Source organism: Panicum virgatum, chromosome 4N (assembly GCF_016808335.1).
Source record: "Panicum virgatum strain AP13 chromosome 4N, P.virgatum_v5, whole genome shotgun sequence".
Lineage (NCBI taxonomy): Eukaryota > Viridiplantae > Streptophyta > Magnoliopsida > Poales > Poaceae > Panicum > Panicum virgatum.
Genome location: NC_053148.1, coordinates 11,510,563 through 11,535,487, shown reverse-complemented (window position 1 = coordinate 11,535,487; position 24,925 = coordinate 11,510,563). Strand labels below are relative to the sequence as shown.

Below are 24,925 nucleotides of genomic sequence, written 5' to 3'. Positions count from 1 at the left end.
TGGGTGTCATGATTCAAGACTGGTTCGAGTTCCGTGAGTCGATTTTTATCTTAACCTATGGCTAATTTTAAGGGATAATATTTAGTCTTAAATTGATAGGTTAAGAATTAGTCTAAGATGGGTTGTTTGGATCCATGAGTAATGCCCACACTCTCCTTTCCATTCTCATGTCTAGCTGTGTGTGCATACTCACTTTTTTGTAGGGACCATGCATAATTATTCCCACTAGTCTATTAACCCGTGCTGGCGCACGGGCTAATTAAACTTAATATAAGAATGAGGTCAATAATTATGTATCTCACGTTCTTTTTCATCAATTAAATATTTTAACGCATACTCTAAAATATATATTTATTAGAGTTAAATACACCAGCGGCTCTCAAACTTGTCCCAAGGTGCCACTTAGGTCCACGAACTCGCAAAATCGAAATCTGGCTCCCTGAACTTTTTAAGTAGTGCCACTTAGGTCCATACCCCTTTAAAGGGCATGAATATATGCAAAAGACCCTTGAATTTTATCGTCTTCTACCTTCACATCCTTGAGGGATAGAAGGCAGGGCTGCCATGCGCCTGCCTCTGCGAGCCGCCGGCCTCCACGCCGCGAGCGCACCTCCCGCGGCCGCGAGCCACCGGCCTCCATGCCGCACGCCCACCTCCGGCGAGCCGCCGACCTGCGCGCCGCTCCTCCCTTCGCCGGCGCGCCTCTCCTCTCGTGCTGGGATGCAATTTGGGATCTTCTACGATTGCATCCCAGCACGGACAGGCAGCACTCCCAGTGCCACGACCCGTGCGTGGTCGTCGCCCTGCGCCCCTGCGGCGTCGGCCCCGCACAGCCGTCGGTGGCGGCAGCGGCGTGTGCAAGCCGCAGCAGCAGTGCCGCCGCCGTGACCACGGACTCGCCGCCCAGCACCGGCGCCCTCCGCCTAGGCCCCCTCCTCTGCGAACGCCCTGCCGCAGCGCACGTACCCGTCATACGCGACCTGCCGCCGCCGCTACGCCCTCAACCCCGGCCCCGGCCCCAGCCCCCACCTCCGCCGGTGATACCGCCGTGGCCTCGGACTCGCCGCCGCCATCGTCGTTGGCAACGGCCGCAACGCTGCCGCGGCCTCGGACCCGCCGCCACCGTCGTCGTCGGCGTGCGCAGTGGGCACAAATAGCAGTAGCGCCACCGCGCCCTCAGACACTGCCACTCGGCGCCAGTGCCCTCCGCGAGCGCCCCGCAGTGCCACACGTCCTTGTCCTTCAGGCTTCAGGGCCTACTGCTGCTGCCACGCCCTCTAGGCCCCTGCCCCGGCATCAACACGGCGGAGCTAGCACTACCGCCGCCGCTCGTGTCCCACCACGAGAGGAGCTTGCAAAGGGTGGAGGTGTGCGTCGGCGACCTCTGAGGCGAGCGCGCAGCTATGGACGCCGGGGCCGGAGCATCCGGCGGCGGTGGGAGCAGGGTGCGCCCTCCACACCCCGGCCTCCGCCTCTGCCGGCAACACCGCCGCGGCCTCGGAATCACCGCCGCCATCATCGTCAGCGCGTGCAGCGAGCGCGAGCAGCAGGAGTAGTAGCAGCAGCGCCATCACGACCTCGGCGCGTGCGGCGGCCTCGCCGCGAGGCAGCCCAGCATGGGAGCCGGCGCTAGGAGGTGGCCTCGCCGTGGGAGGCGGCCCTCGATGGGAGGCGGTCTCGGCGCGGGAGGCCGGTCGGCTGCGAGCGCTCGCCGGCAGCAGGCTGGGCGTAGGCAGGATCCCGGCCCCAGCCTCCCGCGGTGGCTGCCCGGCGGCGGCATGGCTGTAGGGCAGGTGATGGGGCGGCGGCGCTCTGGACGTCGGGGCAGAAGTGGCTGCCGGCGGTAGGAGCAGCGTGGCGGATTCAGAAAGAGGTGAAAGAGATGAGGAGGATCTACATATAGAAGATGATAAAATTCAAGGGATTTTTTTTGCATATATTCATGCCACGTGGCACCACATCAAGTGGTATGGACCTAAGTGGCACAATTTAACAAGTTCAGGGTGCCAGATTTCGATTTTGCAAGTTCGTGGACCTAAGTGGCACCTCGGGACAAGTTCGAGGACCGCTGGTGTATTTAACTCTATTTATTTTTATTATTTAGTTACAATAGATTTCATTTTGCATCCCACATCCACATGTATTCGATATATATATTTAGTTGAACTATTTATTTGTAAATTAGTAGTCTTATCTCTTCCATCATACATAAATACATGTGATACATCGGGGATATTATTTTTATATAACCAATAATATTGGTAATGATAGAAATTGTAATTTAGATTTTTATATTGATACTTTAATATTTTATTTATAATTATGTAATTTAAATTCTGATTTAGAATAATTTAACTTCTAATAATGATATAATTAGATAATTTATATGCAAATTTAGCAGGCTATTTGTATTATAATGGCATAGGTGGGTAATTTACACGAAGATTAGGGGGTTACTTTAGATTTTTTATAATGGCATGTGTGGGTAATTTAGATATATGTTTAGGGGGTTACTTTAGTTTATTTTCATAATGGGAGATGCGAGTAATTTATAAGAAAAAATAACAAATCTGATGGCTATTATAATTAGAGTTGTTAGATTTATGGCTAGATGTTTCTGATTTTTGTGAGAATTTATATGATTTCTCTATTTTTTAAGAGTGTCCACCTAGGATCCTAGGTGGCTTCATGTGGAGACTTCAAAGGAGCCTCCAATTAGTAATAGTAAGATTATCACCTCTTGGAGGGGCTAAGAATTTTGGGAGGGATAATCCCGTTTAGCTCAAAATTATCCCACATGTTTGAATGCATGAGAGATAATTTGAAGTTAAAAGGTGAGGGCTAAGGATTATCCCTTGCATCCAAACATGCCCCAAGAAAATGCAAGTGCAAGTTCGAAAGTGGATCATTGGACTTGTCGAGTTGGAAGATGAAAGAAAATTGAGTTGAAAATTTGGCTTTGTTTTTCCTCTTCAGCTTCGTACCGTTGGTAATCCACTAGTTTGAAAATCCGGCAGGCCGTTGCATTTTCGACAAAACAAAGAAAAGAGGACCAAATTTCTTACGGATTTACTTAGGTCACTTAGATCGGAGGCCAGGATTCTGATTTGGCCCCCGCGTCGCTCTCCTCCCAGGGCGACACGGGAGGTGCCCAAGCCAGCTGCCGCCAGCCCCTCCCCACCCTTCCCTAGGCCTCGCCGCCGCCTGAGCTGCGCCTCGGAAGTCTGCTGGTCTGCTAGGACGGCGGCGTGATCTCTTCGACAACGAGCTTCGCCCGCGCAGATCTGGGAGGTGATGGTGCGCGACGGTGCTCGTTCTCCAGCGGAGGCAACAAGGCACGGGCGGAATCCCCCCACCAGGCGGGCGCGGCTGTGCTGGGCGGTGGCGGTGCCGGCGTGGCCGGATCCGGGGCCCCTGCGGCCGGATCCGGTGGCCACGGGACTAGATCTGCCTTCTTCATCCGGCGGCGGCAGGGCTCCTCGGGCGCCCAATCCGAGGCGATCCGACATCCCCAGGACATGATCCACATGCGCCGTTGTGTCCATCGGCCTCGGCGACGGTGGCCGCGGTGGCGACTTGGGCGTCGCTGATCTTCAGGCTATAGCTGCACAGTCTAGCCGCCGGTTCTCGGGGTCGCCGGGATATCAGCCCAGTCTGGCTACCGTGGTTCCTCGTCGTGAGGGCCTCCGGCTTCGACGACGGAGAGGCTAGCTCCGGGTTTCGCGACTACTTCTAACAACGACATCTTCATTCTATTTTCGCATGTGTGCTCCACGCAATTCCAGAGACTCGTGTCATCTTGGCTTCAATCTGCGGATTCTCTACTCCGAAGACAGATTCAATCTGCACTTCGTTCGGTGGACTATGCACGTATCCATATTGGCCACTTTGTAGCATGGTATTCGCGGCAAATGAGGCTACTGATGGTTTGCTAGACTTGGAGTTCGTGCCTGTTTGAAGTGGGCCAAGTCTGGTCTGTTTGGTAGCATTGGTTTGGCAAGAAGAGGGATCAGCACCAGTGACTTTGTCTATGTGGTACTTGTTTGGTACTGATTCTTCGATGTCAGGAAGAAATTCTAAGGTCTGACCTTAACTAGTTGTAACTGGCAATGGCCTTGCTGAAAGCATTGTTTGGATTCTGAAAAATTGCTCTCTAGGGTGAAAATCTATGATCTGGCCTTAATTGGTTGGGTCACTGCAATGGCGGTGCGTGCGCGTACCGTTTCCTCGTTGGAGGCGTTGTCTTGGGAGCCTAATTCGAAGTCTAGGTCATGCTATGGTAACGAAGGAGGCAAGGAGCAGAAGATGAAGTTGTATGTTGTAGTTTGCTACGGCATGATTTTTTATCATGTCGCTTTTTTGTTCCTTTTACTCTTTAGGCTGCGTGCATCCGAGTTATACAGAGGTCAGGTTGTATTTTAGTATGATTATATCATCTTGATGTAATTGTCTAAGATCAATAAACTTTTCTTTTTCCAAAAAAAAAGGTCACTTAGATCTTGTATTTGCGCAACTCATCAGTGTTGCCCACTCAACTGCTTTTCCTCTGTTTAGTTGTTTTTGTGTCTTGTTTTTTGTTCAATCGATCATGTACTCTATCTGTAGTGCACCCGTTAGGTATCTTGTTTAGTTTTTTTTTTTTTGTTTCTAGTGTTCCCAATCAACTCCCTTCCCTTATTTAGTTGTTTTTGTGCGTTGTTTTTGTGTGTAGTGTTACCCAGTCAAATATGTGACTTACAAGAATGTAAGTATCTAAGTCTGATGAGGAGACGGATCCAATTTCTTAAGCAACTATTTTCATGCATGTGTATAATTTGAACGGTGGATTCTGCCCGCGTGGTACCTAGTGGGTTGAAAACTAGTTACTAGGGATGCAACTGGGTTCGCAGGCTTGCCCACATGCATGAATTGGAATATACTAAATTTCGTCTAAAAAAAATGGAGATCACTAACCCATGACTATCATGAGAGGCCAGTTTGTTTTTGTTACGAGTGAGAATTGTTTTATTTTGTTGCGAGGAAAGTGTAGGTGATATAGTATCTTATCTTCTTTTTTTTTTTGAAGAAGAATATTGTATCTTATCTATCTGGAATTTAGAGAATGATGTTTCTAATAAACCCTAGATGAAACTTCCAATAAACCTTAACGAAGTCCTCGAGAGTTACTTCATCTCTTCCACCGAAATTAATTATATGTCATGCTAGTTTAGTTTATTCTACTAAATTTAGGGTTGACCAGTAACTCAACACAACAAGTGGAAGTACCTCGCGCCACATGACATGAATAGTAATATGACTGAAACATCTTCGAACATTTAATGAAAAACCTGGACGTTCGAAGGCTCGAAGTTACTGCCGGCTGCTATCCTGATCTCTTAACGGTCTCGCTCATGATCTGCACAGAGGATTCAAACACATGACATCTACTAGGCGCCATGCATCATCCCGATCTTCTGATGATGATCTGATTGGTGATGTGCCGTGTGCAGCCGGGCGTGCATGCAATGCACATGCACCTTTCCATCATGCCGACGATCTGCTGCCCGTTTCCTCCTGTCAGCTTCCACTCTGGCGGCACGGCCAAACTGTTGCCCGGCCAGTGGACAGACATTTAAGCAACCCTGCGCGCATGGCAGCTTCGTTCCCTCCCGCGCGTGAGCTGCCAAAGCATGGGGGAGGGGAGGCTCGCCTGCACCGCACCTGTCGGGTCGCCGGCGAGAGAAGGCAAGCGGATCAGACACCCATCCCCCGGCGAGCACTGGTCGGCGGCCCGGCCAATCGGCCACGTCCGTGTCCGTCCATGCAGGCGCCTACGAGGGAGGCGGCTGTGCAGCCTGCCCCCATCCTCCGTCCGTGCGACTCGCGATCGCGATCATCGATCACGCGTGGGTCGGCGGCGAAGCGCGGCGCCATCGGCGGCCATGTCGCGCGGCAGTGCCGGAACGCGATGCGGCGTCCGGATGCGCCCGGCCTCGTGCGCCCGCGGCATCGGCCACCGCGCGCGTCCAGAACGTGCGCCCCCGGCCCCTTGACGTGGACGGGGGGAGGCGCCTCGACGCGACGGATCGGATCCCGGCGCGGATCGAGCTTGCAAGGTAGCCCGTGGCGGCTTCCTCCCGCGCGACAGGGGGCCATGGGCCGCCGGTGCGCCGGGACATGGTGGGGGCGCGCGGCAAGTGAAGCGATCCGCGCTGGCCGCGCGGTCCCTTCTATTCATCTCGTCGGCCCTATACCCCTAACCCCCGTCAGCGTCCTACTCCCAGTGTTTACCTTACCGCCGGTAACCGATTTCCCGCCGTTCAGCGGTATCGGAAAATTTTAGCGGTAACCGTTTTTTTTTATTTTAATTTTTTTTAAAAATTTTAAATTTCGGCGATTTTTTTTTAAATTTACTGTCGGTATGGGTTACCGCATAGTAGCGGTATCGGTAAATTTTGGCGGTAAGGTAAACCCTACCTGCCCCCCGCCGGCACTGTCGTGGAAGCAGCAAGCGGACGACCTGCGGCGCCGTGGCAAGCTAGGCCGCTGGTTCGGTGTTCCGTGGCGATTTGGACGCGCGCGACGCGAGGATCGCGGTGGGCGGGGACGGGGGCCCGTGCGGTGCGAGGGGCACGCGTGGGGCTGGGGCCGCCGGTGCCCGGCCCGCGGCCGACCGGGCAGCGGTTGATCGGAGGGGAGGGCAGGCGGGCTACTGGTACTTCGGCTGCCTTTCTTTTCCCTTTCCCTTCCTGTTTGCCCGGGAGAGATGTACCGTCTGGCTCTGCAGGCTCCAAGGTCAAGTCGGCAAGGAACATGTTCAGAAAAGGAGAGCTGGAATGAACAGTGCGCTGATCGCTTGCAGGCCTCAGAAATTCAGAATCGGAATGGCAGAAACGCCCGACGTGCCTCGCATGGCCTCACTCATGGAGTCATGGGGGAGGGGACCCGGGCGCCTCTCGACCGCCCGGAACGGCGCGTGCCGGCACGGTGATCGGACGGTCAGGGCACGGCGGCGACGTACTCCTAGCTCTCCAACCAGCCTGCGCGCCGCCCACTCGGATGCACGGCAGACGGCAGGCGCCGAATTGAATGTCCCGCGTCGAGACACTCCGGCCGCCGCCGGGTTCTCGACGAGCTTCTCTCTCTGCTCTGCTCGCCCGGCATTAATGCGGCATGGCGAGCGCCGGATGCACCCGTGCGCGAGGTCGCCGCCGCCGCACTGCTCCCGCTCGTGCCCGAGCAACAGTGGGATTCCGGCCGGGGGGAACAGGAGCCGAGCGCGGCCTCGCCGGCGGCGGTGCCCAGGAACGCCGCCCCAAGTTCCCCACTGACCGGGGAATTTCTCGAGCGATCGAGCCATGTGCGCGGGCGTGTCTGTATCCCACGGGAAAGGGACGCGACGGGAGCGGCCTACAGTTTCGCACAGAAGGCGCCCATGCCCACGCCCATGCCCGTGCGATGCGGCCGCCGATTTCCCGTTCCGCGCGCGGTGCTCACCTCACCTGAGAGCTCACCTGGAAACTGACGGCGACGGCTTCCGGTCCGGCGCCCGTGGCGCGTCGCCGTCTGCCGGGCGAAGCGTCCATGCTGGGCTCAGCCGCCATGAAAACGAGCTCCCTTGATTTTTCAGGCGTACGGTGTGCCGTCACGCAAGGTGCTACTGCAACCTCGCTCGTGCCGGGGCGGCGTCAGCGCACGCGACGAGAACAGTGGAGCGAGCAGCACTCCACAGCCAGCGGGGAAGACGAGCACGATTCCTTTTTGGATGCCATCATGGCACCTGTGGGACGTGAGAACGCACGAGCTTGGACGTGACCTCTTCGGCGGATACGGGTAGCGAGTCACACATGGGGAGCACGGCAAGCGTGGTCGATGCCCAATCAATCTAAACCCTCGGCGATCAAATCACTCGATGGAACCTCGACGATCAATCAGGTGCCGCAATTTCTCCACCTGCACCCGATTCTTACCGGCACGAAAGAAAGAAAAAGCCGAGATGCCCGGTGATCCGACAAAAACAACCGCTAGAGAACTAGAACCTCCACAGTCCACAAACACAGGACGTGACAGAACAGTTTGGCAACTCGAAATGCCGTGCTCTGCTGGTTGCCAGTGCGGCACACGATGGGAGCACCGAAGCGCATCCGTTGATCTCGACTGCTTCCACAACGTGCCTGGATGCAACATGTATACGGCCCATCATACGAGCCGAACCCAGCAGTACAAGCTTATGCATCATGTGTGTTCACGAAAGCTGGCAGGAGTAGGACGGACAGTCTTCCCTGACTTTGGCCTCTAATCGCAAACGGACGAGCCTCCTCTGAAGCTACAGGGCCACATGTCAGTGGGTCCCGTCGCAAACGTGTGGTCCGGATCCCACACGTCAGTGACTCAACCGTATAGGAACCAAAGTCACGGGAACACCCCTTCCGGTTCCGGGCAGGACGGTAAGCAGAATCATTGTACGCAACGAATTGCAGGGTGAACTGACGTAAACGGTGCTTCATACCACTGAGAAAAGTGCGCAGCGGCTAGTGGAAACGCAGTACGCACGACCCAGTACGTCCAGTAACATTGCGGAAACATCATTGGGACAAGTGACCAGCGACGACGGACGCACACATAACAAAAGAGAAAAAGGAACATAGCAAAGCATCCATTCCAGATAGCATCATCATCTTATCTTATGTGCGGGCATTCTTTTGGTCGAGCTGATGTGAAGGCCGGAGTTGAGAGGGAACGAACATGCTTATCTTACATGGAACGCACACCGGGTTCCTCTGTGAAAATATCAGGCTATAGGCAGTAGTCAGATCAGGGAGATATGAACAACCCACATGTCAGACCTCTGCTGCTATTGTGGCTTCCGAGTCTTGCAATAAAACATACAACTCCTACCACGGGCATAAGCGTGACGGTTGGAACTTCCACGCCTCAGACCATGTATGCTGAATGCAAAGCTCTTGTCAATCATTGCAGGTTCAGTGTCTAAGTGTTGCAGAAACATGGCGAAAGAGAAGCGGCAGCGAATAATGCAGCAGCTCAGCTTCACGGACAGTGATGCTTCAATGAACGCAAACGTCTGGATGAAATATATTTGGAGGTTTGCAGCTTGAAATCAGCGGAAAGCTATCTCACTTTTTGTGGGGCCTTGGATTAGGATGGGCAAATGATTGCAAGTACCCTTGGATCTAACATTCAGTGTTTCTGCAATTGCATCCTTAAATCACAAGGAACGGCCACAAGTACGTTATGAAACGGGCAATTCTTTGTTTAGGCTATCATGATTTCACCAAGAGGTTGTGTCAGCACCACGGATCATTGGTTTGGAATGTTCGTTTGTTAAATAAAGTTGGTATTGTGCGTTAAACAGCTATACAACAGCTCCCCTTTGTTCAACAGAACGGTGTTGGACAATAATGCTCAATTCCATGAGAGGTTTCTGATTTTTATTGATATTTTCTATCTGACAGAGAAAGCAAAGGAGATCAGATATGAATACCTTACATGCTATGCTCTGGAAAACTCCAACAAAAACCCAACACCTTTCATGTACAGACTTAACACATGCGACGAACATGTGCATCTTGATCCTCTGATAGCCATGTCTCTCCTAATACAAAAGAAACATAACATCACATGATAAGCCATTTGGTACAAGCCAATTAGCCAAATCAGCATGTCTCTATTAAAATCAGTTGCACTTCACGTGAAACTGATTTAAGCAAAGAATGACATCACACGTCTCTATTGCAAACAGCAGAATGGTAGATTCTCACTTTTCAACAGAGATTCACAAAGCTCACATGGAGTGTCAACTGGCAGGGTCCATTGCTAAGGATACAGAGATAGTACTGTGACAACTGACTTGGGAAAATAGAAACACCTTATGGGTTATGGTTAAATGCAGACATGTTTGCGCACAACCAAACCTTACTTTTAACAACTAAAATTGGATGATCATAATTGCGAAATATTATATGATAGTCTGGCTGCGATATTCAGCATTATCAAAGAAGCTAAACATCATGTGTTATTATCTTCTATTTAGTTTCTACATGTGAATAAGTTGAGCTGACGCCAAAGTGCAGAAAGGGAAAGCAGGATTAACTATGACAATATATTGGTTGCTGGGCTTGGTAATGGTAGGAGGCCCATAATAAGTTCACAACAGTTGCAGCCACTAGCTTCTAGCCTAACATAATTTAGAAATTAAAGGCCAAAGGCTAAACTGCTACATAATCATTAGGCCATCATTAAGTGGGGGAACAACTACTATTGGAGTACTCTTAACCATCAACAACATTATAGACAGTTCTCTACATGTATTTTACACATATGATTGAAATATTGCTTTTGCATAGCCAATAACAAGCCTGCCTCCATACTTCTAGTTACGACATAAGTATGAACTGTGCATCCTATCATCATTATTGGCTTATTGCCACAAAAGCAAATTAGCAAAACAAGCAAATCTAGACATGCAAATGTTCTTTCTTCGACAACAGGAATATATATGCAGTTTACCTGAACTTGTTACTTTACAAATGTGATTTAACCCATGACTTTTGGGCGCCATCCAGCAATTACATCCTCCTGCAGAGCTTGAGTTTTGACAAAAGAATCCATTGAGAAAATTGACTGCAAAAGAAAATTCAAATGTTCCGGTAAGGATAGAATCCCAAGGCCAACTCCTTAGGAAGATGTCAAACAAATGGAAGAGATAAAGTAAACCATATGAAATATTAAAATGATATCTAGCTGCAGAAACATTTTACTCTGGAACGATAGATGGCCTCTGTTATGACCGGCATCACCTATGCCAGACGCCATCCAAGTGGCTAGGCCACATCCAGTAAGGGCCCAGGGCCCATAGAAATTATCAGGCTTTATTGTTTAGAGGAGAGTCCTAGAGACATATATTTGTGAACACTTGATCAATGAGAATTAAGCAGCAACAATTATCTGTTGCCGGCTTCCTGGAAGCCCTAGCCGCCACCCCGTCTCTCTCTCTGCGCCATCTCCTTCCTCGCTGCAACTCTCTCGCGTGGGAAACCCGAGCTCCTACCAATCTGATATCAGAGATGTCAGGTCCCCCGCCTGCGACCTCCGGCCCCCCACATCCTCCCCCTGCGCCACCGCCGCCTTCCACCCTTCCACCACCACAGCCGCCGCCGCCATCTACTACATCCGCCATGGCCATGGGCGCCTAGGGGCAAACGCAGGACCCCTGCTCAAGGTGCTCACCGACATGTCGTTCGCCATCCGCGACATCTACGGCCACCCGGCGCCCTACCAGCCGGCGCCGCATCCTCCTCAGCCCACCATGCCGCTAGGGTGCCAGTGTGGCCTCCCGGGCTACGGATCTACAACGACATCATCGGTGCCGATCCACAGGCTGAGCATGCCGCCGTCGCCGTCGCCGCTTCCGTCCTATGTCCAGTCGACGGCGCCCGTGTTCACCACGACACCACCTCAACCGTCGCTGCCCTACGGCGGTCACGTCGGATCGTCGGACGGGTCCTTGCCCTATGGCGACGGGACAGGCCACGGGGGGACGCCTGACCCTCTGCGCTACTACAAGTTCGACTTCCCGACGTACGACGGCGCGGTGGATCCCCTGAACTGGCTCAACCACTGTGAGCAATTCTTCCGCGGCCAGCGTACCCCGGCTTCAGATCGCACGTGGCTCGCCTCGTACCATCTCACTGGTGGCGCCCAGACGTGGTACTACGCCCTTGAGAAGGATGACGGTATGCCTACGTGGGATCGGTTCAGAGACCTATGCACACTCCGCTTCGGGCCCTCGTTCCACGGCACACGCCTCTCCGAGCTGGCACGCCTGCCCTTCGTCTCCACGGTGCAGGATTATGCCGAGCGCTTCATCGCCATCCTGTGCCATGCGCGTGACCTCACCGCCTTGCAGAAGTCGAAACTCTTCACCGGCGGCCTGCCGGACCACATACGCGTGGACGTCGTGCTGCGCCACCTGAGGACCTCCAGACGGCCATGCATCTCGCGCGCGCATTCAAGCGTCGTGCGGCAGCCACATCTGCAGTAGTGGCGCTGCGCAGGGCGCGACCCCCACAGCGCGCCGGGGTGCCGGCTCCTCGCCCTACTCCAGCAACGCAGGGCGCCCCGGGGGCACCGCTCGCCCTCCCTGCACCGCCGCCGGCGGGCGCCCCACCCCAGCAGCAGCGTACGTTCCGCCGTCTCACACTGGCGAAGCAGCAGGAGCGCCGTCGACAGGGCCTCTGCTACAATTGCGATGAGCCGTACGTGCGGGGCCATCAATGTCAGCGCCTATTCTACTTGGAGTGCGCCGACTTCGTGGAGGACAACACCGCTGAGGCCGTCGCGGCAGTGGAGGCCGCAACGGGCGAGATGGCCGCACAGCCTGCGGCCCAGACAGCGGATGTGCAGCCGACCGTCTCCCTCTACGCCATCGCTGGGATTCGGACGGCCAACGCCATGCGCTTACCCGTGACCATCAACGGGTGCCGCCTGGTGGCCTTGCTCGACTCCGGCTCCACGCACAACTTCATCGACACCAAGCTCCTGCGCCGCCTCCGCCTCGCCACATCAGCTCACCCGACCATATAGGTCTTGGTGGCGAATGGAGACCGGGCTCTGTGTCATGGAGTTGCCCCCAATGTCGCACTGGCTACGGCACAGAGGACTTCGACCTCCGTTTCTTCGGCATCGACTTGGGCGGCTTCGAGGTGATCCTGGGCGTCGAGTTCCTGCGTACGCTGGGTCCTATCCTATGGGACTTCGACGACCTGTGCATGACGTTCGACCGCGGTGGCTGGCGCCTTCTCTGGAGAGGTCTGGACTCGGCTCAGCATGACATCGCCGAGCCGGTCACCCGAGCGGTGGTGACCACCGACGGCCAGCCTCTGTTGGACGCGCTCCTTGCTCAGTTCGCGGCAGTGTTCAAGGAACCCCGCGGACTGCCCCCGGCACGACCACCGCATCCACCTCCTGCCGGGCTCAGCACCAGTGGCGGTCCGACCGTACCGCTACCCTCAGCTGCAGAAGGACGAGCTTGAGCGGCAGTGTGCCGCTATGCTGGCATAGGGGATCATTCGGCCGAGCACATCTCCGTTCTCCGCCACGGTGTTGCTGGTGCGCAAGCCAGATTTGACGTGGCGCTTCTGCATCGACTACATGGCCCTCAACGCCTTGACATCCAAGGACAAGTTCCCTATTCCCTTGGTTGTCGAGGTCCTGGACGAGCTCCATGGGGCCCAGTACTTCACCAAGCTCGACCTCCGCTCTCCGCCCCGGTGTTGCTGGTGCGCAAGCCAGACTCGACGTGGCACTTTTGCATCGACTACAGGGCCCTCAACGCCTTGACATCCAAGGACAAGTTCCCTATTCCCTTAGTTGTCGAGCTCCTGGACGAGCTCCATGGGGCCCGGTACTTCACCAAGCTCGACCTCCGCTCTCCGCCCCGGTGTTGCTGGTGCGCAAGCCAGACTCGACGTGGCGCTTTTGCATCGACTACAGGGCCCTCAACGCCTTGACATCCAAGGACAAGTTCCCTATTCCCTTAGTTGTCGAGCTCCTGGACGAGCTCCATGGGGCCCGGTACTTCACCAAGCTCGACCTCCGCTTGGGCTACCACCAGGTGCGGATGCACCCCGATGATGTGGCCAAGACGGCGTTCCGCACACACCACGGCCACTTCGAGTTCCTGGTCATGCCGTTCGGGCTCTCCAACGCCCCGGCAACGTTCCAGGCCCTGATGAACGACGTGCTGCGTCCCTTCCTACGTAGGTTCGTCCTCGTGTTCTTCGACGACATTCTAATTTACAGTTCATCGTGGTCTGAACACTTGCAGCACCTACGCGCCGTCCTCGATGCACTCCAGGCGCACCACCTCCATCTGAAGCGCTCCAAGTGTTCGTTTGGAGCCTCTTCGGTGACGTACTTGGGCCACGTCATCTCCGCCGATGGGGTTGCCATGGACGCCGACAAGGTCGCGGCGGTGACCGAGTGGCCTGTACCTCGGTCGACGCGCGACCTGCAGGGCTTCCTGGGCCTCGCGGGCTACTATAGGAAGTTCATCCGCGACTTCGGCACGATCGCGGCTCCGCTGACGCGTCTCCTGCGGAAGGACGCGTTCGCTTGGTCTGCCTGAAACAGGCGCTCTCCACCGGGCCAGTGCTGCAGATGCCCGACTTCGACAAGCAGTTCGTGGTGGACTGCGACGCGTCAGGTGCGGGGTTCGGCGCGGTCCTTCACCAGGACGCGGGACCCCCTCGCCTTCTTCAGTCGACCCTTCGCCGCACACTACCTCAAGCTGGCGGCCTACGAGCGGGAGCTGATCCGGTTGGTGCAAGCTATGCGCCATTGACGACCCTATTTATGAGGGCGCCACTTCCTCGTCCGCACCGACCAGTACAGCCTGAAGTTCTTGCTGGACCAGCGGCTCTCGACGGTCCCTCAGCATCAGTGGCTCAACAAGCTCTTCGGGCTCGACTTCGCGGTGGAGTACCGCCCAAGCCGCCTGAACACAGTGGCCGATGCTCTGTCCCGTCGGGACATGGAGGCGGACCCTGCGTCCCACACGGCCCTCGCCATCTCTGGGCCGACGTTCGCCTTCATCGAGGCGGTCCGCTCTGCCACGGCCACCGCGGAGGATGCTGTTACACTGCGCCGCCAGCTCCAGGACGGCAAGCTGGGCGAGCCGTGGCGCTTCGACGACGGCTTGCTCCTACACGGCTCCCGCATCTACATCCCGGCACACGACGACCTTCGGCACCAGGCGCTCCTGCTGGCCCACTAAGCCTGCAGAAGACGCTCCACCGCCTAAGGGCGGACTTCTTCATCCCGGGCGACTGCAGCCTCGCCCAGGATTTTGTGCGTACATGCACGACGTGCCAGCGGAACAAGACGCAGGCGATGCAGCCTGCAGGGTTGCTGCAGCCCCTTCCGGTGCCGTCCCAAGTGTGGGCGGACATATCGATGGACTTCCCAAGGTTGGCGACAAGTCGGTCATCCTGACTGTGGTCGACCACTTCTCCAAGTACGCCCACTTCATCGCGCTCGGCCACCCCTACACCGCTCTCTCGGTCGCCAGGGCATTCTTCGACGGCATTGTGCGCCGCCACGGCTTCCCGACGTCGATCGTCAGCGACCGGGACCCGGTCTTCACCATGTGTGGCGCGACCTCTTCAAGATGGCGGGCGTTGCCCTACGCATGAGCACGGCGTTCCACCCTCAGACCGACGGGCAGTCTGAGGTGGTCAACAAGGTGATCGCGATGTATCTGCGCTGTGTCATAGGTGATCGGCCTCGGGCATGGGTCGACTAGATGTCGTGGGCGGAGTACTGCTACAACACCTCCTACCACTCCGCTCTATGCGCCACTCCGTTCGAGGTGGTCTACGGGCGCTCACCACCGCCCCTGCTGGCCTACAAGGCGGGCTCTGCCCAGACGGACGCCGTCAACGGCCTCCTCCGTGATCGTGACGAGGTGCTAGCGGAGATCCGCGAGCGACTTCTCCAGGCGCAGCAGATCTCCAAGAAGTACTACGACGCCTCTCACCGCGAGCTAGAGTTCGTGGTGGGAGATTGGGTGTGGCTGCGTCTGCTCCACCGCACCACCCAGTCCTTGGCGCCACGGGCCAAGGGCAGCTGGGGCCTCGCTTTGCCGGGCATTTCCAGGTGCTGGAGCGTATCGGGTCGGTAGCCTACCGACTCAAGCTTCCGGAGGGCGCTCGCCTGCTCAACGTCTTCCATGTCGGCCTCCTGAAGCCGCACAAGGGTGATCCGCCGACGTCTTCGCCGCCCCTTCCTCCGGTGCAGGATGGTCGACTCCTTCCAGTGCCTGACCGCGTTTTGCGCGCCCACCTTCGTCGAGGTGTTTGGTACATCCTCATCCAGTGGCACGGTCTTCCTGCAGAAGAGGCGACCTGGGAGCAGCTCCAGGAGTTCCAGGACCTCTACCCCGCCTTCCAGCTCGAGGACGAGTTGTTCGTCGAGGGGGGAGAGATGTTATGACCGGCATCACCAATGCCAGGCGCCGTCCAAGTGGCTAGGCCACATCCAGTAAGGGCCCAGGGCCCATAGAAATTATCAAGCTTTATTGTTTAGAGGAGAGTCCTGGAGACATATTTGTGAACACTTGATCAATGAGAATTAAGCAGCAACAATTATCTGTTGCCGGCTTCCTGGAAGCCCTAGCCGCCGCCCCCCCCCCCCCTCTTTCTCTACGCCCTCTCCTTCCTCGCTGCAACTCTCTCGCGTGGGAAACCCTAGCTCCTACCAGCTTCATGGGCAGCGGATCATGGATCTTGTGCCTCATCTCTTTCCCTGGTGCCCAAAATAAACATACTGTTCTAGAAGCTCCCACAGAGAACGCATAGATTTCCGATTTCTGAGCTACAAGGGGTACTCTTGGTGGGGGGTCATTGCTAAATTCCTTGAGCTACAGGATGCCCTTGCTAAAGTGGTGCTGCAGCTAGATGTGCAGGATACACGTGTGACATTTCTCCATATCTGGTCAATATACAGCTGAGTCGACCTATGAAGGTTTTTTCCCCAGGGCTCTATTATTTTAAACCTGGAAGCGCATTTGGAAATCCTGGGCGCCAGGCAAGTGCCGTTTCATCATGTGGCTGGTAGCACATAACAAATGCTGGACTGCTGATCGACTTGCTAAACGGGGCCAGCTGCACCCTGATCGCTATCCACTTTGTGACCAAGAGGCAGAGTTGATTAATCACCTAACAGTCACCTGTGTTTTTGCTTGTCAATTTTGGTTCAGACTTTTGCAAAAGGTGGCCTTACATAGCCTTTCTCTGCAGCCTGGAGAACTCTCCTTTGATGATTGGTGAGCTAAAGTTTTCTGCACAGGTCAATGGCCAAGTGCGGCAGATGTGTCTTTATGGAGCCTCTCCATGCCTGGCTGGGGCCTTAATGTTTGCTAGTGATGAGATGAATTTGTGTGGGTGGGTGGGTGTGGGGGTTTTTTTTGGGGGGGGGGGGGGGGGGGGGGAGGTCCTGGGCCAGACGTATCTCTCACCTAATAGCCCAGGCATCTGAAGGAGAGGTTAGGTTCTTTGGCTGAGATCGTTCTTGTTTTATAGTCACGGGCACAACCTAGTGACATGTTCCTTGGATCGACCTCTGGCTCAGTTACAGGTCAGTCCCAGAGAAAAACAAGTACCAAAAAGATGAGAACAAAATTTCTTGCACAAAGATGACAATGTACCTTCATGTATTGTTTTACATGTGAAAGTGAATCTGGAACAGACCAACTCTTGTAGTGACCCAGAGCTATCTCCATGTGATATAGTTTAGGACCCAGAGAGAGATCAGCAGCAGAAACTGCTCCGCCATTAATAAATGGACCCTGGACCAAACAGCATCTCAGAATAAGAAGATAGTCAATTTCAGATAAAGTAAACAGAAAATATTAATTTATTAAATAATAAAGCATACTCTAATCATTAAGCCCACATAAAAGGGGCTCTTGTGGAGTAAACAGCACATTTCACACAAACTGAATGTAATTTGAGGTATTATATAACAAATTCGTCTTGGCTGATAAAACTTCCTAGACTGAATTTGAGATAATTAACAAAAACATAAGGCTGTTCTACTTCTGATTAATGATGGTTCGCAAATGATATCACGATATTCCATATTTGAAATTTAACAGATCTATATAAGAACTGATGTTATATTAAACAAACTGAGAACCATGAAAGTGATGCATTTGGTTTATTAAAATCTAAAATAGCCTAACATGTGCGAACTTTTGCAATCATTTGAGAGCAAAACTACATTTTAGATGACCAATAATTCTAAGGAACCATACAGTTGTAAGCAATTCAGGATTAGCAGTCAGCTTTTTTCTAACTTCGAGCATGCATGTAACCACATTTCCATGGCGTCATGAAACTTATTTTCTCATTTTTCACATATACGCATGACTTGAAAGTCATTTCAGAAGAAAAATTTTGCAGCTAGTATCATTGGTCACAATGTAGCTTTAACCATTTTAGCATGTAATGCAGCAGAATATGAAACAATATTAGTGTCAGGGGTCACAAATTTGAGTCTTTTTCGTAGGGGGGGAAAGGGCAATAACTAATTTGTATATTAGATATGTTGGACATGAAAATTTTTGATATCAGATGTCAAAATGTGCACCAGCTGTTGGGACTCGAGAGGGATGGCCACACATAAGGCACCCCCCCCCCCCCAAAAAAAAGGAAAGGAAATAAAGAAAGAAAGAAAAAAGGGGGGCTATGGATAGTGTATTTTTTCAATGCCTGTGACCAAACACATGGTATAATTCATGCAACACTGAACAGGGGTTTCTGAAATGAGTATGGATATGGCTAGTAGAAGGGCCTATAGACATTAGGTAATATTGCAGCTCATAAAACCACAGTACTAATTGGAAGCAGTCATGTAACATTACAATTGACACTAACCCACTTACATTATCCTTCAGATAAGTATCAAACGAAGTCAGCTCATCAAGTAGTGCCCGTTCTGTTCCATCACTAGGATCTTTGCTTTTGAGGAAACCGATGAAGGTGGAAAATATTTTTGACCCTCTGCAATGAAATTTATGGACAATAATTATGATGCCGGTACTAGCATTACTGCCAAGTATTAACAAAAGGAAAGGAAGCTAACAAAGTTGTAGATAGCTCGAAGATACAAATCAAACAACTTATCATGTAGGATGTGCCAATAAAAACACTGATTTAATGCATAAATACCAGGAGTCCAGGTCAATTAGTCACAATTTATGGACAACCGCAAAGAATAGCTACAGCACAGTTACATTAAGTGATATAGAAAAATGAAACATAATATTTGGTATGGTTAGTCATACATAGATGCTCTGAAAAAGGAATGAAACAGGAGAGGAATGAACACAAAACATGCATGTATGGCTCACCATTCACAACAAGAGTGCTGAACAGAGAGCCCTTACAAGAAGGTAAAACAGGGTCATTAGGGCACTGAAAAATCACATACATTGAAGCTTTGTCTGCTGGAGTTGCCAAGGATGGTTCAGGGTACTTCTCCTCTAATGCTTGTGTTATAACATCAGAATCAGCTATCCATTTGTCCTCAACCTTCACAATAGGCACCTTACCTTCTGGATTAATTTCAAATAACCTGACGAAGCAACACAAGAATGGTGATTCAGGGCCATCGAACAATGAAGCCGAGAAACATCCACTAAAAACAATCTAAATTCAGAAAGGTTAGTATCAAATTTCAGAGAGCTACCAATCTGGTTTATTAGCTAGATCAACTAGCTTTAGATCATATGGAAGATGCTTCTGCTCTATTGTCAACAAAACCCTTTGTGTGAACGGACCTGTCGTCAACATGTCAAATAAATAACGGTGTTTCAACAATCAGAGCATAAAAACTTACAATAGCCATAAGTTATGGCACTTCAATGAAAACATGATTCAAACTCTTCTATTCTGGGAATATCAATGCTGCCCACCTTTTTTCTCTTTAGTAATTAGTATCAGTAGTTTTCAAGAAAAAAAAGTAATTAGTATCAATCACATAATAATATCAAAGTGACCTTGCAAACATTTAATTATATTAATGAAGTCACAATTAAACTCTGCCTATGCTGACTGGAAGACTCTCTCTCCTGAGTCGTCTCAGCATAGCCGGTCCCGAACCCGGATAAAGGAGGAGGGTTGCGTTAGGTTTTGGCAAACCAGCATAAAAATAGCCACTCTAATGGATTTGAAACCCACAAGAAACTCGTTGGGGCGTAACCCTCTTAGCGACGCGCTACATCGGAACCCGGGTGTGGTGATAAATGGGCAAGGGCCGGGTCGCCATCCCCCCAAGGGCGCGTCGTATCATGACCTGGTTACGATGATAAGTGAGTAAGGGTCGGGTCGTCACCTGAATGGCGCGCTACATCTACGCCCGGGTGTAGTGAAAAATGAGCAAGGGTATTCGCACTTCCCTCGACGGGTGCGAAGGGTAAGGAAGCTAGCCGAGCCAATTAGGATTCGTATAGGTAGCTGGAACGTAGGGTCCCTAACGGGTAAGTTGCGAGAGCTAGTTGATGTAGCAATTAGGAGGCGTGTAAATATTCTATGCGTTCAGGAGACTAAATGGAAGGGCCAGAAGGCGAAGGAGGTTGAGGATACTGGCTTCAAGCTTTGGTACACGGGAGCAACTCCGGGTAGGAATGATGTAGACATCTTGATTGATAGGAGACTTAAGGATGGAGTCGTAGAGGTTAGAAGGCAAGACGACCGGATTATCCTAATCCGGTTGGTAGTTGGAGATTCGGTTTTGAATATGATCAGTGGCTATGCCCCTCAGGTAGGCCTTAGTGAGAGCACCAAAATGCAGTTCTGGGAAGATCTAGATAGCATGGTTAGTACCGTGCCTACCAGCGAGAAACTCTTCATAGGAGATCTCAACGGCCATGTGGGTGCGACTAATGTAGGGTTCGAGCGAGTGCACGGGGGTTTTGGGTACGGTAGCAGGAGTCAAGAGGGGGAGGATGTGTTGAACTTCGCGTTAGCCTACGACTTGTTGATAGCGAATACCGTGTTTAAGAAGAGGGAATCCCATCTTGTGACGTTTCGTAGTGGACAATACTCGAGCCAGATCGACTTTATCTTTGCTAGGAGGGAGGATAGACGTGATTGCTTAGATTGTAAGGTGATACCTGGGGAGTGTGTTGTCCCTCAACACAAGCTTGTGGTGGCGGACTTTCGTCTTCGGGTACGTGTCCACCGGGACAAACGTGCCAAGATTGCGAGAACAAAGTGGTGGAAGCTTAGAGGGGAAGCGGCACAAGCGTTTAAGGAAAGGATGCTAGGTGAGGAGCCTTGGGAAGAAAGAGAAGACGCAGATGACATGTGACTAAAGATGTCAACATGTATTCGGAAGGTGGCCTCAGAGGTGTTTGGCGTGAGTAGGGGAGGCAAACAGGAGGGGAAAGACACCTGGTGGTGGAATGACGAGGTGCAAAGGGCTATTAAGGAGAAGAAGGAGTGTTTCAAGCGCCTCCACCTTGACAAGAGTGCAGCCAACATCGATGGCTATAAATTAGCGAAGAGGGTTGCAAAGCGAGCTGTGAATGTAGCAAAGGGTAAGGCGTATGATGACCTGTATCAGCGGCTAGGCACGAAAGAAGGGGAGAAGGACATTTATAGGATGGCTAGTATCCGCGAGCGGAAGACAAGGGACATCAACCAAATCAAATGCATTAAGGATGGGACAGATCGACTGCTAGTGAAGGATGAGGAGATCATGGATAGATGGAGAGAGTACTTCGACAAGTTGTTTAATGGGGAGAGTGAGGGCTCTATCCTTGAGTTAGATGACTCTTTTGACGATACCAGCAGACGTTTTGTGAGGAGAATTCAGGAGGTAGAGATCGGGGAGGCTTTGAAGAGGATGAAGGGAGGTAAATCGATGGACCCTGATGGTATCCCCATTGAAGTGTGGAGATGCCTAGGAGATAGAACAATAGTATGATTAACTAAGCTTTTTAATCTCATTTTTCGGTCAAACAAGATGCCGGAAGAATGGAGGAGAAGTATATTAGTACCTATCTTCAAAAACAAGGGTGATGTTCAAAGTTGTACTAACTACCGTGGGATTAAGTTGATGAGCCATACGATGAAGCTTTGGGAGAGGGTTATCGAGCATCGCCTAAGAAGAGTGACAAGTGTGACCCAAAGCCAATTTGGGTTCATGCTTGGAAGGTCAACCATGGAGGCGATTTTCTTAATACGACAATTGATGGAGAGATATAGGGAACAGAAGAAGGACTTGCACATGGTCTTCATTGACCTTGAGAAGGCATATGACAAAGTACCGAGAAATATCATGTGGTGGGCCTTGGAGAAGCACAAAGTCCCAACTAAGTACATTAACCTCATTAAGGATATGTACAAGGATGCGACGACGTTTGTCCGGACATGTGATGGCAACACCACTGACTTTCCTATTAACATAGGCTTACACCAGGGGTCAGCATTGAGCCCTTATTTATTTGCTTTAGTGATGGATGAGGTCACAAGGGATATACAAGGTGAGATCCCTTGGTGTATGCTCTTTGCTGATGATGTGGTGCTAGCTGACGAGAGTAGGGCAGGGGTTAATAGGAAGTTAGAGCTGTGGAGACGCACGTTAGAGTCGAAAGGGTTCAGACTTAGTAGGACCAAGACCGAATACATGATGTGCGATTTCAGCGCGACTAGGCATGAGGGGGGAGACGTTAGTCTAGATGGACAAGTGGTGGTCCAGAAGGATACTTTTCGGTATTTAGGATCGGTGCTACAAAAGGATGGCGACATTGATGAAGATGTTAGGCATAGAATTTCAGCTGGCTGATTGAAATGGCGGCAAGCTTCTAGCATCCTTTGTGACAAGAGGGTGCCACAAAAGCTAAAAGGCAAATTCTATAGGACAGCAATTCGTCCGGCGATGCTATACGGTGCTGAATGTTGGCCTAAAAAAGGCGACATGTCCAGCAACTGAGTGTAGCAGAGATGCAGATGTTGCGGTGGTTTTGCGGGCACACAAGGAGGGATAGAGTCCGGAACGAAGTTATTCGGGATAGGGTCGGAGTGGCACCAATTGAGGAGAAACTTACCCAGCATCGGTTGAGATGGTTTGGACATGTCCAACGAAGGCCTCCTGAGGCGCCGGTGCGTAATGGAGTTCTTGAGCGGGTTGATAATGTAAAGAGGGGTAGAGGTAGACCTAAACTGACGTGAGATGAGTCGGTTAAGAAAGACCTTAAGGATTGGAATATCTCTAAAGAGATAGTTTTGGATAGGAGCGCTTGGAGACTAGCTATCAATGTGCCTGAACCTTGAACTTATTTCTTTCGGATTTCATCTCTAGCCTACCCCAACTTGCTTGGGAAAAAAAGCTATGTTGTTGTTGTAATGAAGTCACAATTAATATGATAAAATGGTGTTGCCTTAAATACTATGTTGTGTAATATGCAACTGGTAATTTCCCTGCTTGAGCTAAACATGTAGTAGAGGCTGCAGAGCAACTTTTGCTATTAACAGGCAAATGTAGATTAGAAAAAAGATAAACCTAGTTTAGTTTTTTCCTGAATTCCGAGTGCTGATAATTCTATCTCAGGAATTGAAGTTAATACTCCCAGTATAAAGCATTTTTATTCTACACAAAAAAGGAGATCTGTCACTCTTAGTGTGATCATCACATACAATATTTTATTTTTATCAATCCTTACAGATTGGTTACACTCGCACAAAAAATTATCGAAAAGGGATCGCAATGCAAAGTTATTAAAACTTAAGCATAAAGAGACCAAAGCATGTATCAAATTCAACGTCCAAAACATTTTGCCATAAAGGTTTAAACACATTATACAGTCGTGGATGTTAGACAGATTCTGTACATACTTGTGTGTGGGTCCTGCGCTAGGCATGTATAAGCCGGCCGGCCCTGTGTTTGGTTAGGGAGATATGGTTAGTTAGAGTCCTGAGTAGATTTGGTTTCGAGGTTTCCTTTAGCCCCAAGCTAGAGATATGGTTAGTTAGAGTCCTGAGTAGATTTGGTTTCGGGATTTCCTTTAGCCCCAAGCTATTCTCAGCCCTATATATATGTAACATGTGTATCTCCCAATTAATCAAGCAATTATTCCACACAAATTACATCTCTTTCAGTGGAAAACTTAAAGAAGGCAGGACAGGAGGCAGCGTTTCAATTAATTAAGAAATCAAACTCCAAAGATCACTTTAACATGTCCATCTCCCAAAACACTACAACAATATTAACTCCCACAGGCTCCAAACACTGACGAAACAAATAAATCAACCTTCTCAAAAGAAAATTGATCATAAAAGTACACCTTGGGATTTTGCAACACAGTATGGTTGGCTACATTATTCAGAGAACTTGCACGGTTTATTTTGTCATGTAGATGATGGCTCGAACAAGGACACCAAGTGAAACACATTTTGTTGCAAATTGGATAAGTGCATATTGCTGATTGTTTTAGGACAATTACATGTGTTCACGTGTATTCATAAACCACTCATGACTTCATGAGCCATGATAGCAACATGGAATCAAATTTGCAAACCTACCATTACTCTAAACGTGAAACGTTCAAGCTAGCGTTCGCGGTTCGAGCCTTAACGCAGAAAATGGAACTCAGAATAACTCCCTGAATCGAAATAGCGGCCAGCACAACCTGCATTGTCAGTTCAGCTTACTACCTCAAGTTCTACTGCTACAACTACAAGGAGCCGCGCGTGCGCGCACACAAACAGAGATAGAGTGAAGAGCTCACAGTCGCCTAGGCGGCCCGGGACGGTGATGGACTCCTTCGCGCAGACCTCGAGCGGCTGCGCCGAGGCGCGGGCCGCGAACGCGCGGCGGAGCCGCGGCGCGGCAGGCAGGAGCAGCCCGCAGCCGCGGGCGCGGCGGAAGGTGGTGGCGAGGAGCGCCGAGGAGGGGTCCGCGGTCGCGGCGGCAGCGGCGGACGTGCCGCGGAGGAGGACGGCCATGCCTAGCTCTCCGGAGCGGGTCGGCGCGCGGGGGGAGAAGATGCGGCTCGTCTCGAAGGGGGAGCGCGCGGCGAGCGGTTGGTTGTGGGCTGTGGCCCTTGAGCGGAGACGGAGCTGAGAAGCTTATCTTGGTGGTACTGGTCCCCACCGTGCGTGCGTTTCCAGTTTCCAGAGGTTTCGTGTCGCGGCCTCTGGTCCCGAGCACATAGGCCTTGGGCCTCAGGGAAGTGTTTTTTTTATCCTTTACGGGCTACGGCCTATGGAGCATTTGCAAGACATTTCGTTACAGCTACACAAACAGCTACACAGACACCTATTCCGTTTCGCTTTTTTAAAAAAAACAGTCCAAGCCGTTTGTCGTACCTTTTTAAGAACTAGAGGTGGTAAAAGGGTTTGAAATTTAACTTAGATAATTC

General features: G+C 51.6%; 2 protein-coding genes across 2 annotated transcripts; both read right to left on the bottom strand.

Annotated features, from left to right (window-relative positions):
* Positions 1-1,316: 1,316 nt before the first annotated feature.
* On the bottom strand, positions 1,317-5,611 carry LOC120669123. The gene is made up of 2 exons (XM_039948931.1): positions 5,517-5,611; positions 1,317-1,893 (listed from the first exon to the last, which is right to left on the bottom strand). Exons 1-2 carry the CDS (start codon positions 5,609-5,611, stop codon positions 1,317-1,319), a joined length of 672 nt encoding a protein of 223 aa, XP_039804865.1.
* A 3,689-nt stretch (positions 5,612-9,300) lies between these two features.
* Positions 9,301-24,699, bottom strand: LOC120670112 (probable glutathione S-transferase DHAR2, chloroplastic). Its single transcript, XM_039950116.1, has 7 exons — positions 24,293-24,699; positions 19,249-19,339; positions 18,991-19,134; positions 18,443-18,560; positions 17,204-17,344; positions 10,507-10,620; positions 9,301-9,592 (listed from the first exon to the last, which is right to left on the bottom strand). Exons 1-6 carry the CDS (start codon positions 24,507-24,509, stop codon positions 10,534-10,536), a joined length of 798 nt encoding a protein of 265 aa, XP_039806050.1. The 5' UTR covers positions 24,510-24,699; the 3' UTR covers positions 9,301-9,592; positions 10,507-10,533.
* Positions 24,700-24,925: the final 226 nt, after the last annotated feature.

Coding starts and splice junctions, on each gene's coding strand:
- LOC120669123 (XM_039948931.1), bottom strand. CDS start 5,611: ATGTCTGTCCACTGGCCGGGCAACAGTTTGGCCGTGCCGCCAGAGTGG. Junction 1,894..5,516: donor ATCGTCGGCATGATGGAAAG/GTGCATGTGCAT, acceptor TTCTATATGTAG/ATCCTCCTCATCTCTTTCAC.
- LOC120670112 (XM_039950116.1), bottom strand. CDS start 24,509: ATGGCCGTCCTCCTCCGCGGCACGTCCGCCGCTGCCGCCGCGACCGCG. Junction 18,561..18,990: donor CCAGCAGACAAAGCTTCAAT/GTATGTGATTTT, acceptor ATTTCATTGCAG/AGGGTCAAAAATATTTTCCA. Junction 17,345..18,442: donor ATACTTATCTGAAGGATAAT/GTAAGTGGGTTA, acceptor TGTTTGGTCCAG/GGTCCATTTATTAATGGCGG.